The sequence below is a fragment of the Lepidochelys kempii genome, chromosome 8 (assembly GCF_965140265.1).
Source record: "Lepidochelys kempii isolate rLepKem1 chromosome 8, rLepKem1.hap2, whole genome shotgun sequence".
Taxonomy (NCBI): Eukaryota; Metazoa; Chordata; order Testudines; family Cheloniidae; genus Lepidochelys; species Lepidochelys kempii.
In genome coordinates this window covers 14,582,638-14,596,396 of record NC_133263.1, presented here as the reverse complement: position 1 = coordinate 14,596,396, position 13,759 = coordinate 14,582,638, and the positions used below count along the sequence as shown (strand labels likewise).

At 40.6% G+C, this 13,759-nt stretch overlaps 1 protein-coding gene across 4 annotated transcripts in view; it reads left to right on the top strand.

Moving 5' to 3' along the window:
* Window positions 1-4,730: 4,730 nt before the first annotated feature.
* FNIP1 (folliculin interacting protein 1) overlaps window positions 4,731-13,759 on the top strand; it is a 93,915-nt gene continuing 84,886 nt past the window's right edge. For all 4 annotated transcript variants that reach the window (XR_012160222.1, XM_073355620.1, XM_073355618.1 and 1 more), the window contains exon 1: window positions 4,731-4,955. Coding sequence is in view for 3 of the 4 variants with exons in the window: in XM_073355620.1 (XP_073211721.1) it covers window positions 4,867-4,955 (89 nt within the window). In the remaining variant the exon portion in view is untranslated. The remainder of the gene's footprint in view (window positions 4,956-13,759) is intronic.

The window sequence follows — 13,759 nt, the reverse complement described above, 5'->3', positions numbered from 1 at the left end:
TGTGCCTTGGACTTAACTGGGTTCAGGGAGTGGGGTATGTAGAGCAGTTCTAAGCCATTAGGCTATGTGGATGTTCCCTTTTTGGGGCATCCACCAACTTTTCAGCAGAGGCTGGCCCCATCAAGATTATTTGATGTGCCCTGTGTGTAGGGGAAAGAGAGGAGTCTAAAAGTGTTTCCTGATGGCTTCAGAAGAAGGTTCCTTGTTTCCCACCTCCTCCTGGGCTGTGCAAAGGTGAGCATGCACCTGATTTGCAGGTTAGATTATCAATCCCATTGATTCAGTCCATAGATTACTAAAGATGCTGATTGCTTCAAATACCATGGTAAGAGGCTTTTAGAATAGTATCTTCCCCATGCACCTTTCTTTTATTATTATAAAGGTAGACTTGGATACCCACAGATTTTTCTGATATTGGTGACAACCACTGGCTGTCCCTTCAGATTAGAATCTGTCTGTACGCATACATATCCTGCTTTTAATAATTTAAACAACATTGTGTGATTTTCTAAACCTCTTAGTTTATATCCCTTGTGAGTTTCTTGGAAATCAGAATTCCTTGATTCTCAAAACCAAGCATAACTTTTTTACCTACATCCAACTTTAATCAGTAAAGTTTAGGGCCTGAACCTACTCTCATTGACTTAAAAGGATGTATAACGAGGCCCCAAGCCTGCATTATAAAGGTTATGGCATCACACTGAAAATCTTTGTCCATTATTTGCAGTATTACAGAGTGCATTCATATTTGGTAACCCAATCTGTGTGTATTTGGTAAATCACTGTAACAAGAAATTGTTCCTAATACCATTATTGCCAGATGATATAAGCTCTTAAACTTTAGAGCACCTGGAAGGTTTGGTTAGAGGCTGACTAGGTCCCTGATTGTTGATTGTCAGCTCTTTTTTTTCATGCTGTGTATCTGACCTGTTATAAGTTTCTTTCTTTTGTTAATACCTGTAGCACCTTAAATTTAACTTTCGTGTCATACGATCACCTCTATGTCAATCACATTAAAAGTGAAGGAAATAAGTGAGACAAAGTGGTGGGATGACTAAGTCTAGAAATATCATAGCCTAAAACTTGAGAGAATTACAAAGTGCCTGAATTCTTATGCATATGAGTAAAATTACTCACATGTCTAGATGTTTGTAGGATTGGGCACTAACATCTTCTTGTCCTCCACACAGCTGCACTTTTTAAATCATTTTCATCTCTGACCCTGACAAATGCTACTGTTTTATTTAGTATAATTACTTGTCTAGCTACTCTTTTGCCCCAGGAAGGAAATTCTATTCCTGTTGAGACCACAACAGCACCCAGTCTTGTTCTGTTTTTAAATCAATTCGGTATTTTTTCATGTTTTGAGTCTAGGCAGAAAAATGACTGCATAAAATTTCACTGGAAATGAAAAATGGCTCCTTAGTATTAGTGGGAAAAGGTTACAGGTCACAGTCAGTCGCATGTATAATGCTTAAGGGCCCAATTGTGCAGGCAGCTTTCATAGGAACAGTCCTTGTTCACTGAAGTCAAGGGGACTTCTCCCTGAGAACTTGAGGCCAAAATATTTTTTTGAAGGATTTTAACTGTCATTTCAGATGAATCCTAATTCTAGTGTAGTTCTTATATAGGCTAATTATTTTAATCACTGAAATATGTCATATAGATACATGTTTAGTAGAGAGATTTGACTTAGTAATTATATTTTAAATACAATTTGCAAGCAAGACTATTTTATTAAGTTTAAAAGTAAATTACAGTTGGATGCTTTTGATTTCAAGTGCTTCCAATTTAAGAGGAAAAAATACTTAATGCTTCCTGTGTATATGTATGTATATGTATAATTAATTACCAGTCATATATGTGTGTGGGTGTGTATTTGGTATAACAGGATTATGCAGCCTTTGTGACTCACTGATACATGCAATAAACTTTAGAGCATCTGCAACTGAATTTTTGTCATTTCACAGGTTTCAGAGGGGCAGCCGTGTTAGTCCGTATCAGCAAAAACAACAAGGAGTCCTTGTGGCACCTTAGAGACTAACAAATTTATTTGGGCATAAGCTTTCATGGGCTAAAACCCACTTCATCGGATGTGAAAAAAACAGTAAGCAGAATATATATTATAGCATGTGAAAAAATGAGAGCTGACTTACCAAGTGGGGGGGGGGTCCAGTGCTAATGAGCCAATTCAATTATGGTGGAAGTGGCCTATTCTCAACAGTTAACGAGAAGGGGTGAGTACCAAGGGAGGAAAAATCACTTTTGTAGTACTAACGAGGCCAATGCAATCAAGGTGGCCCTTTTCCAACAGTTCACAAGAAGGTGTGAGTATCAGCAGAGTAAAATTACTAAGGCTCCTCATCTTAAGTTTTTGGGCAGAGAACCTCTCTTCTCACATATAGCCCTTCTGAAGTTAATAGGGCTGTATGTGGGGCAAGGTGCGGTCTGCAAAGATCCAAGTCCAGCAGGAGGACCTATTGACTATACACAAACTAGGAAAAAGAAACCACCATTTCTCTCATGGCTTTTCACTGCAGTAGAATCATAGAATAGCAGGAGTGGAAGGGACCATCATTTAGTCTAACCCCCTGCTCAAAACAGGACCAATCCCCAATATTTGCACAGATCCCTAAATGGCCCCCTCAAGGATTGAGCTCACAAGCCTGGGTTTAGCAGGCCAATGCGCAAACCACTGAGCTATGTCTCCTTGCCTTAATCTTTAAGAGGTTATAAGAGCACATATTGAAGGGTAATGAAGGCCTCGTCACAATAATAAAATACAATTAAAAAACTCATCAGAATTAACTTAAGCAATTTCTTTTAGTAACACTCAAAGAAATCGCTTAGATTAATTCAGAAAAACACACTTCCTTAATAATCTTACATCATGTTGTTTTACTTCACTGGCTTTGGAGAATGAAATGAGGTTAGTGAGTTTCACTTTAGTTAGTTTTGAGTTAACCTTATTTTCTAGTTCTGCATTTGTACAATGCTGCCATGTTTGTACTGTAGACAGTGATGAGGAATCCTAAGATCTACCCAAAAATTGTCCTTTATTTAAATTGTTGTTGTCCTACATTATTTAAAGATGTTTTCATGAGGTATTTACTAAGAGATTGTGCAGAAACCTCTAGCTCCTCTTGATTTTTGTAAAACCTAGTTTTTAGGCTAAACAGGGATACTTGCTCTAACTGTATTTTCTTCCTGCTTGCAGTGTTGTTATAGCTGTGTTGGTCGCAGAATATTAGAGAGACAAGATAAATGAAATAATCTCGCTTCTTGGACCAACTTGTTTTCAATTTCACCAACAAAAGTTGGTCCAAAAAAAGTTGTTACCTCCTCCACCTGGTCTGTTTTCTTCCTGATACATTAATTTGTTGTTACCACTTTAATACTAGTTGGTAGTATTTTGTGATGTTTGTTTATAAGGTGAAGCTTCCTCTTCATGCAAATCTCCTTCACCTACCTTCCTTCCTCTGGTATTGCATAGTCTGAACCGCCCACATCACTTTTGCTTTCATTCAGCTCCCTGTACGCTGGGAGAATTTCTTAAATCTCCAAACGGCAACTCTCTACGAACAAAGGAAGAAAAGGTAAAAAGCTGGATCAACCTGGAGCCTCCTGTTTTTTGTACCCAGCTCCACAATTCCCTTGGCCTAAATAAAGAACAAGCTTAGTTACTGTTCTAAACCTGGCCAATTTCTGGCCCCAATCATCCTAACTCTACCACATAAAGAGAGAACAGGCATATATGCTCTTCTTACACCAAAAACAGCACCAACAAACTGGTCCCTGATGTAGCAGGGTCCAGCAATGCTGGAACTGTGTCAATTTGGCATCTGGATCCTGCCAGGTTCTGGCCTTCCACACATTCCACTGCCTACATAGAAATCCTGTTTAGCCACTCTTGTTGCATCTGAGTACCCAGGAATTGTACCATCAAAATAGAGGAACAAGTGGCACTTCTAGTAGTGGAGGAAGAAATTTTGCCCTCCAGGAAATCCCGGTAGAAGAAAGCTGCGAAGACTCTGATGCACCTGCATCCTGCTGGATTTGGCGGATGTATGGCTGCAGCCCCGCGTTTTACCAATACACGCGGTACAGATGCAGTTTCTCCAGGTCCTACCGGAAAACGGGAAGGTTTCCTAAGACGCTGATACAATTGGGCGGGCAGTTGAGAGGCTAGAGCCCAGCTGGGGCTCGATTGCAGCTGGAGCCTATTCTCTGTTGAGGCAGGGGCTTTCTTTTTTGGAGGAGGAGGAAGAGGAGCAAAAATTCGGACCCGGCTGCCTGTCCTGGACGTGTGAAGCACCCTTGCGGCGAGACGCCCCAGGGGTCTTTGCTGGGAGAGGGATGTCTACACGCTCGTTCTGTATTTATGTGGGTGAATCAGGGCGACCCTGGCTGGCTCCAACAGGAGCGAGGTGCGGGCTGGAGGTTTTTGCAACGCGGTTGCCGTGGGATGCGGGCGGCCCCGGCGCTATAGCCGGGGCCCTGGGAGGGGTTAGATTTATTCCCCGTTACTAGCCAGCGGGAGCTGCGGCCAAACGCTAAGAGATCGGTCCAGCTTTCCCCCCGGCCCTCCCAAACCCCAGCTGGGCGGCCGGAGCACGTGGTCCTGGGGCCTCAGCCACTCAGCTGTGCACGGCCCCGGAGAAACCCCTCCCGGGCCCGCCTCCCTGCGATCCTCCTCCTCTGGCAGCTCCAAGTGACTAATTTTTGTCATATGACTGTGACACCAAATGGAGTCGGGTTCGCGGAACTAGCTGCCTGCCAGAGGAGTTGGCTGCTCCAGCCCCAGCGCCTCCGCTGGCTGGAGGGAGAGAGAAGGAGGCCGAGGGAGGGGAGCCGCGCACCCCCAAAATGCCGCCCACCTTGTTTCAGAAGCTCTTCAACAAGAAGCACGGGCTGATTTCCCCTGCCCGGGACCCCAGGGAGGAGTGTGTCTTCAGGTAAGGAGCCCTTTCCTCTGTCTCGCCCCTGCTCCCCGACTTGGGCCACTTTGTTACTTTCTAGCCTGTTTGCACCCCCACCCTCTCGCCAGAGGCCAGAGAGGAGGAGGGGGCCGACGGGGGGGGGTCTCATTCCCTCTCTGATTGTGCGCGCGCTCCAGGGACTCTGGTGTGCACGACTGGATACGCTGCTGAGTTGGCTCCCGGGTCCCCTGCAGTCCCCCTCCCCCGTTTGACACGCATGTAGTTTGCATGTCTTGTTTCTCTTCCTCCCCACTCCCTTTCTCAGGAGAGCCCCGGGGGTGGGGAGGTTTCTTGGCCTGGGTTCCTCCGGCCACACAATGAGCTCGACGGAAACCCCTGATGTGCTTTTAGCAATGCCCTGGGACGCATGCAACATTGTTTCTCCAGAGAGCTTTCCTCGTAAAGGTGCCCTCGGTCTGTTCCCCTCCTGCGGCGCCCTTTGGGGATACCAGCCCTCCGCGCCTGCCCTTCGCTAGGCAATGGATCTGCTTTTCACCGCCGCCCTGTTTGTAAAAAGTTGCAAAGCAGAAGTAGCCCCTTGGTTAGCGCCCCCCAAGACGAGCTGCTTTCTCTGATCAGGTTGTGACTCTTCCTTTCGGCGTGGGTTGGGATCTCTTCTCTCTTCCCTTTCCCTGTCCTCAGATCCCCATTTATTTATTTATTTGCCTTTGATGCTTTAGACGCACCTTTGATGCTGCAGATTTAACAAGCCCCGTTTAAAAAAAAAAAAAAGACGCCATTCTTTTGGCTTTCTTGAAGTTGGGAGGCGGTTGCTATCTGGCAAGAGCGACCTTAAAAAAATAAAGAGGGAAGAGCAAATGCGAAATGTGTGGCTGCCAGCAGAAGTGTAGGGTTACTCCTGAAATCTGTCATGATCTAACCACAACAAAACCGAATCCATCAAAGGGTGCCAAACAACACTTCAAGGAAAAACGCTTGCCCCCCAAGAATGTTCCTCCTTCCTCTTCACCTCTTACAATTAAATGTTTCCGTTGGACCTGGCTGTATGTGTAATTCCCTGTATTTCTGAAATCCTAACAGTCTATGGGTTTTTTTTTTTTGTTGGCTGGAGAAAGCAGGTCCCTAGAGGTCCATGGACACTTGTCTGGTGTAAGGACTTGAGTTTGCAGTTCTTTATGACGACTCCAGTGAAAACTTAAAAATCAGGACCGGAACTATACTTTCGGCAGTTTCCCCATATTATGACCTATAAAAATTGTAAAGTTAAGTTTAAAGGTTGACATAGAAAAAGGTATTTTCAGTGTCTATAAAATAATAATAGTAATAGATACACAGAATAGTACCTACGTAGTAAATTTCTGTAATACTAATCAGTTTCCAGTCACAGCTGGAGTAGCAAAAGTCTGGTCTAGTTGCAAACTATTAATTTTAAAACACAATCATGATTTTGTAACTAAAATGTAAATGATACTTTCTTTGCATTTATTGGCATGAATAGCATAATCTGAAAATACTGATATTTTAAATTGACTACTTGGAACCTCTCTTCATGTAATATTTTGAAAATCTTTTTGAGTTTCATCACATAATGTAACACCAAATGTTACTAGAGCTGTCCTCTGGAATGGTATATCTATTGATCACAGTACCAGGTTCCTTTTGTAGTTGAAACTGTATCACTGCAAGTATCTGGGGTGGTAATTAGTAAACACACCCACTATTCTTTCAACATAACCATTTTCACAGCATACTGATTAATCTTCCATGTTCTTAGGAAGTCAGTGAGAACTTTTGGAAATAACCTAGAATCCAGTGTTGGAATACACCTTTAATTAAGTTTGTTTTATAGCTGCCAAAACACCTTCATTTCATTTTCCTGCTGAATGGTTCCTTTTTTATGGACCTATTGGATGGTTCAAAATTCCTCTTTAACAAATGTGTGTGTGTGTGTGTGTTTTCTAGATCACTTTAATATCTTGCACCTAGCTCTCATGACTGGGAATTAGAATTAGAATTAATTAGTCTCATTATAGTTGGTATGGCAACATCCATTTTTTCATGTTCTATGTGTGTATATATATCTTCCTACTGTATTTTCCACTGCATGCATCTGATGAAGTGGGTTTTAGCCCACGAAAGCTTATGCCCAAATAAATTCGTTAGTCTCTAAGGTGCCACAAGTACTCCTCTTTTTTTTATAACTTATCTGGTTCTCACGCTGCTAAGACACTTCTTAATGATAAACTTCTACTGAGGATTTGGTATATAATTCAACAGCTGCTTTCCATACACTTGGGGATAATCTGCGGATTGTTTGTTGTAAGGAAGAAAAATGTAGTATATTTTCCTCTGACATCTTTTTTCCCCTCCTTTTAACACAGAATAATGTGTGCCAGAACTGGATGTGTATTTTTCAAATCACATTTTGATTGTTTTCCTGTAGTACAATTAAAATATTTTTATATGCTGAATCTGTTAGTGGTCATGTTCAGGTTTTTAAGTTTTATTTCTAAAATATAGTTAAATGGAGACATATACGATATGGAATGTTAATAAAAAGGTGTCTTCCTAATCTTCAGTTAATATTGTATTTTGCTAAACTGAATTTTCCAATGATAAAACTCTGAATAATAGGTCTATGTAAAGTACCATGCTAAAGTCAATAAACAGCATAATGGTTGTATTCTTATAAAGGAAAGTGAAAGTACATTCAACCCTTGGACTGTGCAAAGAATTTCTTTAAAGCCATAAGGGTAGGAAACAGGTATTTTATTTTAAATAAGGCCCTGCCTGAGTTCCAAATATTGCATGAGTGCAGAATCAGACCCATATTTCATGAAAGGAAACCAAACTTCTCATATGATCTGGGCCAGCCTAGTAGTAGCTGGAAGCACTTAAAACTCCAGTGCATCCTCCAGATGTTTGTTGTGTGTTGATATGAAATTGAAAGGAAGGGGTGGGGGGGGGGGGGGATGGTCTTTTGATTAAAATACTGGTTTCTCTTTATAAGACGTGAATATTATTATTATTTTGCCACAGACTTCCTTTATGCAAATTGCTTAATTTCTCTCTGCCTCAGTTTCCCTATCTGTAAAATGGGGGTAATTCTTAGCTAAGAAGGGCATGTGATGATGAACTTGTCTGTGAAACTTTGGAAGAATGTGCTATAGAAGGACAAAGTATTTAGTAAAATATTAGAGATGAGCCTTTAAAGAATCGGTGCTTAAGTTAGGCACATAAGGCATTATCTTGCATCACTGAACTCAAGGATACCATTGCCGTTGGTCTCAATGGGAACAGGATCAGAGCCCTAATTCCTTATTGAGGTTCCTAAGTAAGTGGGCCAGTTTTTCAAAGCACCCATCAGTTTCATTTTTGAAAAATTGGGTCATGTATTTAAAGGGATTTTAAAAAAGGCTTGGTCTGTATGTCTGCACTTATTGCCTTCTTTGAGGCAACAGTTATTTAAAAACAAATCTGCAACCAAATGTTAAATAGAGCATTTAAGAGCAATTGTCATGCAAGGGTATGGAACTGAATAACTGACATGTGAGGGAGATCAAGGTAACTCGGTGCAAGTTACTCATTCTTCCTTGACTATGAATACATTTTGCATTTGAGTCATGCTTGCAAAAGTGTTATGAAAATTTACCAGCAGAGGCACAAATTCTACTGAACTTACAATATTTTAATGAAAGCAATATTTTACTTGCTTGTTTCCCCCCCCAAAAATTATTCACCATGAGTGTGTGGAGTCTTGCATGGCAGAATCAAGTCAGACTATGGGAAATGCTTCAGGAATGAGTGCTGATTAAATTAGCAGTTCCAGAGTTTTGTTATTGATAATGTGGCATTCCCTAAATGAGTAGCTCAGGGCCCAATCCTTCAAACATTCTGACACATGTGCAATGTTACTTACACAAGTAGTCTTATTGAAATCAATTGAGTAGTGATGTGGCATACAGTTAATGTTAGTACTCACACAAATAATCAACGTACCATTTGCTGTGTTTGTACAATATGGTTTCATTCCGAGGACCCAGTTCTGCACATAATGGAGGAGTAAAATCTTTAGCAGAAGCCATGAAGAAGATTCTGATGTCTTCCTCTTTAACTGCAATATAGCAAAGTTTCTCCTTAGAGAAGTAGCTGCTTTGCCTGCTAGTTCATAACTACACTTAAGTGCCCTTAACACAACTCAATTAAGTTATATAAAGTATGTACACTATCACAGTTTGACTAATATGTATTTAAACACCCATATTTTAGCCAAGCTTTATACCAAAGTTTTTTTTATAATTCCTGAAGTAATTTCATCTAGTGATATACCTAAGTGCATTCTGTATTAACAGGAAAAAGAGCAGAACATTATTGTAGCCAGCTCAGGGAAGACCTTACCGTACAGCCATCAGGTTTAAAAAGCAAGCAAAATGTTAGGATACATGTGGTTTGGAGACTAAACGGAGAGTAAAGTAATGCCAATGTATAAAACAATGGTATGCCCTCATCTGGAATACAGTGCACAGATCAGATTGCCTTATCCCTAAAAGGATAAAGCAGAAATGGAGTTCAGGCATGGGTGCTGAGATTGAGCCGAGGCATGGATAAGCTCTCATGTGTAAAGATATTGAAAAGACTGGCATGTTTACCAGAGAGATGTGCTAGGATTTTCAGAAGAGCCCTAGGAGTAGGTGCCCAACTCCCATTGAACTTCAGTGGGATTTCAGTGTGTAACTTCTGCAGGCTCCTTTGAAAATCCTAGCTGAGATGAATGAGGGGACCTGATAAATGTGTAAACAATGACTGGGACAGAGAAGGTAGACTTGGAACTTCTGTTCATGCTGTCTCATACTGGGGGATATTAAATGAAATCGAAAGGCAAATTCAAATCTTATAAAAGGAATTATATTTTCACTCAATGCAAAACTAGTGTGTGGAACTCACTGTGATCTCACTGAGGCCAGAAGCTGAGAAGAAGTCCAAAAAGGATTAGACATTTATGGATAGCAAGAATATCCAAGTTATAATAGTAAGTATACATTAAAAGAAATTATTTTAATACATTCTTACATCCTAAGGATTTTGGAAAGGATATAAACCCTTAACATGCTGTAGGGCATAACCTAACCTCTGCTCTTGGGGAATAGGAGTAAACTTTCCCTGGGGCACCTTACACCATAACTAACTACTGCAGGGTTTCTTGAACCTTGTTCTGAAGCATCTGGTACTGGTCACTGTTAATGACAGAATAGTGGACTAGGTTGACCGCTGGTCTGATCCAGTCTGGTAATTTGGTGATTCTGTGTTCCTGTTGTTAGAAACAAGTCTGACAGATTTCTGGATTTAAAATCAAGGGTGTTCAGTTATATATATTTAAAATAGCCATTAGATTAACCCTATGCAATATGAATTCTCTAACCAACCTGTGTATTAAAAATAAAGCAAAACAAAAAACAAAATAAAAAAATAAAATCTTAGTAAACTAAGCAACATCTGTTGTTCATCTCGCTAAACTGTCATCTTCGCAATAAATCCTGAGTTGCACTATTTATATTACTGAATGCTGGAGGCAGGGTCAGAAGGTGGGTAAATATGCATTTATTTTTTGGCTTTCTAATAGTGCATTACAGTGCTGCATTTAATTGTATGTTACCAGATGCCTCATCATTCAGTTTATTTTTACTTTTTCTGCAGATGAAATATTCCTTTTATTACAAGTAAAAAACTCAGGAGTTAATGGCTTATTTTTGGTTAACAGCAGGCTACATCTTTCTATATAGTTCAAGTGTGTTGCTCACTTTGAGCCTTTTAAGGTATGGGTCCTCAACCTCATTATAGACTCACCCCACTAGTGTAAAGAAAATAAGCCTATAATACTTAACTGTGGTTTGATGCACTCTTGCGTTCTGTGTATGACAGAGCCATTGAGCTTCCTTCTGCTACACACAACAGTTCTGTGCACTCGAATTCTCTTGTACATCTAGCTATCCCTTCCAATTAACAGGAAGATAGACTGAACTTGAGAGTTCCTTCAGACCTGAGCTCAGTAGGACCTCCCAGTGTCTTGTTTGATCTCAAGAGCTATAAAGAATAATTTTCCAGTCCTGGGTGGTGTTCCATAAATGCCTGTCAGCTTTGTTTTGCTCTTGTCAAAGCATCTGTTAAAGGGGTACAAATATGTGGGAATTGTTCCAACTTAAAAATAAACCATACAAATTCCTCCTCCTACTGGGGGAGTATCTCTGCAGGGAGTATCTCTGCAGACATTTTTCCACCAGATGCTCTTTTTAGGTGTTTCTATATCTGAGGGAGAGCACAATGTCCCAAATAGGGAGGGACAGGAATAAATTACTTTTGTGTCCCCTGCTTGTGTATGGACCAGACCACTTGCAGCGATTCTGGAAACATACTTTTTCCTGGGGTCTTTCTGGAGCACAAACTGCTTGATTGATAATGATTTGTCAAGTTTCCAGTATATATGAAAGATCTAAGGTTGGCTGTAGAGTAATATTTCCTGAAAGCAGATGAGGCAAGTATCCACTATCAACCCTGACTCTCTCCGTCTTCTGTTGCAGTAGCTTTAAAATGTATCCTGAGTGTTCTCTTATTTTATTTTATTTATTTACTTTATGCATAATATTGGAAGTTGAATTTATGAAGGGAATTGGAATAAACCTAGAAATGAAAATGGGTAGCATGATACAAAGATGCTCTAGAAGCCAGAGGAAGCATAGCCATCCCTCTCCCATCGTAACTGACGATACACTTCTTCTACTTCTTTTTTGAACGTGGAAATTAATGGAAAGGAATTAGTCTGAAACAGATTTCTAGTCATGAGGGGTTACCTCTCAGGACTGGACGCAGGTGATTTTTTTAAAATGGAATGCTGGAGTAAGGTTAATGAAGATTGTGAAAGACCTTTGTAAAGCTCATCTTCTAGCCAAACAGTTCCCCCAAACCTTTCAATAGATTTTCACAGTATTTGTAAAGGCACTAATCAATAACACAAATGATGGGGTGTTGTTGTGGAAAGCCACTTTGTTGTCCCCCCTCCCCTTGCTTAGAATAGAGGTGGTGATAGGAAATATTCTTCATGCCCTTCCTTAAGGGAAAGATTTATGAGGTGCCTAGGAAAGCTTAGAGCCTGTGGGAGTCAGATAGTTTGGAGGTTTTGTGTTATCAGGCTTTGGACTTGAGCATCCACAGTGATTTAACCCAACTGATACAGTTATTGCCAAAACCCCTTTTATGGTTACCGTCGACTGCAAACAAAAAGCCCCACTCCACCCAGTCAAAGGCCTTTTCTGCATCCATCAACAATAGGTGGCTTTGTGTCTGCCCAGCCTGGGCCCAGAGAATCAAACCTATTATTCCATCACTTTAGAAAGCCACTTCTAGTGGATAATATGGTTAACAAAAGTCTTTAGTAAGAATTTAAAATAACTCCTCAGATTAGCTATCAGCCAGTCAAGCTGATGTGTTCTCTTTTGGAATTAAAGCTTGTGTGGCCAAGGATATTGTATCAGAAAACTTGTCCACTTACAAACTTTTCAAGTCCCTTCAACAAAGTCTTATTAAAGCCAATTCTAAAACTCAACTTGATCAGGAACCTTATCTGGTTCTAATTTGGCGATACCTCCAACAATGCCAGAGGAACTTTAGTTATATACAGATTAGCCTTCCTGAGTTTAGAAGGCTTTAGCTCTGCCAAAAAGCAATTTATAACCTTGTCCCACCAGATTCTGATGAAGCTTTTTTAAAAAAAAAATAAATTTCTTGTCTTTTATTAAGTTTATCTAGGATTTTTTATTAAACCTTGCTTTTTCTTCTATTTCTCTCTCTGGCTTTTCCCAATCCTTCTTTGTTATAATACGAGTGGGAAAGTCTCTGACCTCTTGGCTTACTAATTAGCTTGAGTTTTGCAAGATTTATTATGTATTCAGTTCTCTCACTAGAAATCGTGCTGAAGTTGCCCTCCAGCTACGATCACTTTGGCTAGCATTATGAAAGATATTTTTAATGTGCCCTAACTACATTTCTGTTTCTAGAACACTTATTTCAGGCAAAAAGAAAAGGAGTACTTGTGGCACCTTAGCGACTAATTGGTTAGAATACAGACTAACACGGCTGTTACTCTGAAACTCTTCTTTGTGGGTGTGCAGAATGGCCACAATCTGGCCCTTTTCAAGAGAGAAACTAAGTAGGTGAAAAGACCCTTCTGCTCCCATGCTGATGTTTAGAAAATCCCTTAAACTTTAAAAAAAAAAAAAAAAAGGAATTAAAAGATGTGAAATCAGCCAACTTCAAAACACTGAAGCCACCCTTTGTTCCCCTTAGTAATGTTACTCCCATCTTGGTTGGACTCTTTCAGTGGCCAAGCACTTCTTTTGTGTTCTGTGAGATCAGGTGCTGTAGGCTGTAGTAAAGATCACGAGTTTGCTGTGATACGTGCTTGTATCAGCCTCCTGTGTTCTCTGCATTATCACTTCCTCATGCTGGGGCAGTAGGAGTTTTATGAAGAAGGGTTGCTATCTCTGACCTGCTCCAGGCTGCCTCTGCAGCAGTGTCTCTCTGTGTTCCACTCCCAGTGTCTTGTCTCCTTGTTAGGATAATGTTATTTGAAACGAAACTATAGCAAATGAATTCTATTGCTTCCCTTTCCATCTCTGGAATCTTAAGGGGTTTAGGGTTGCCAACCCTCCAGAATTGTCCTGGAGTCTCCAGGAATTAAACATTAATCTTTAATTAAAGATTGTCGTGTGATGAAACCTCCAGGAATTCGTCCAACCAGAATTGGTGACCCTAGGTTAGGCCTATGC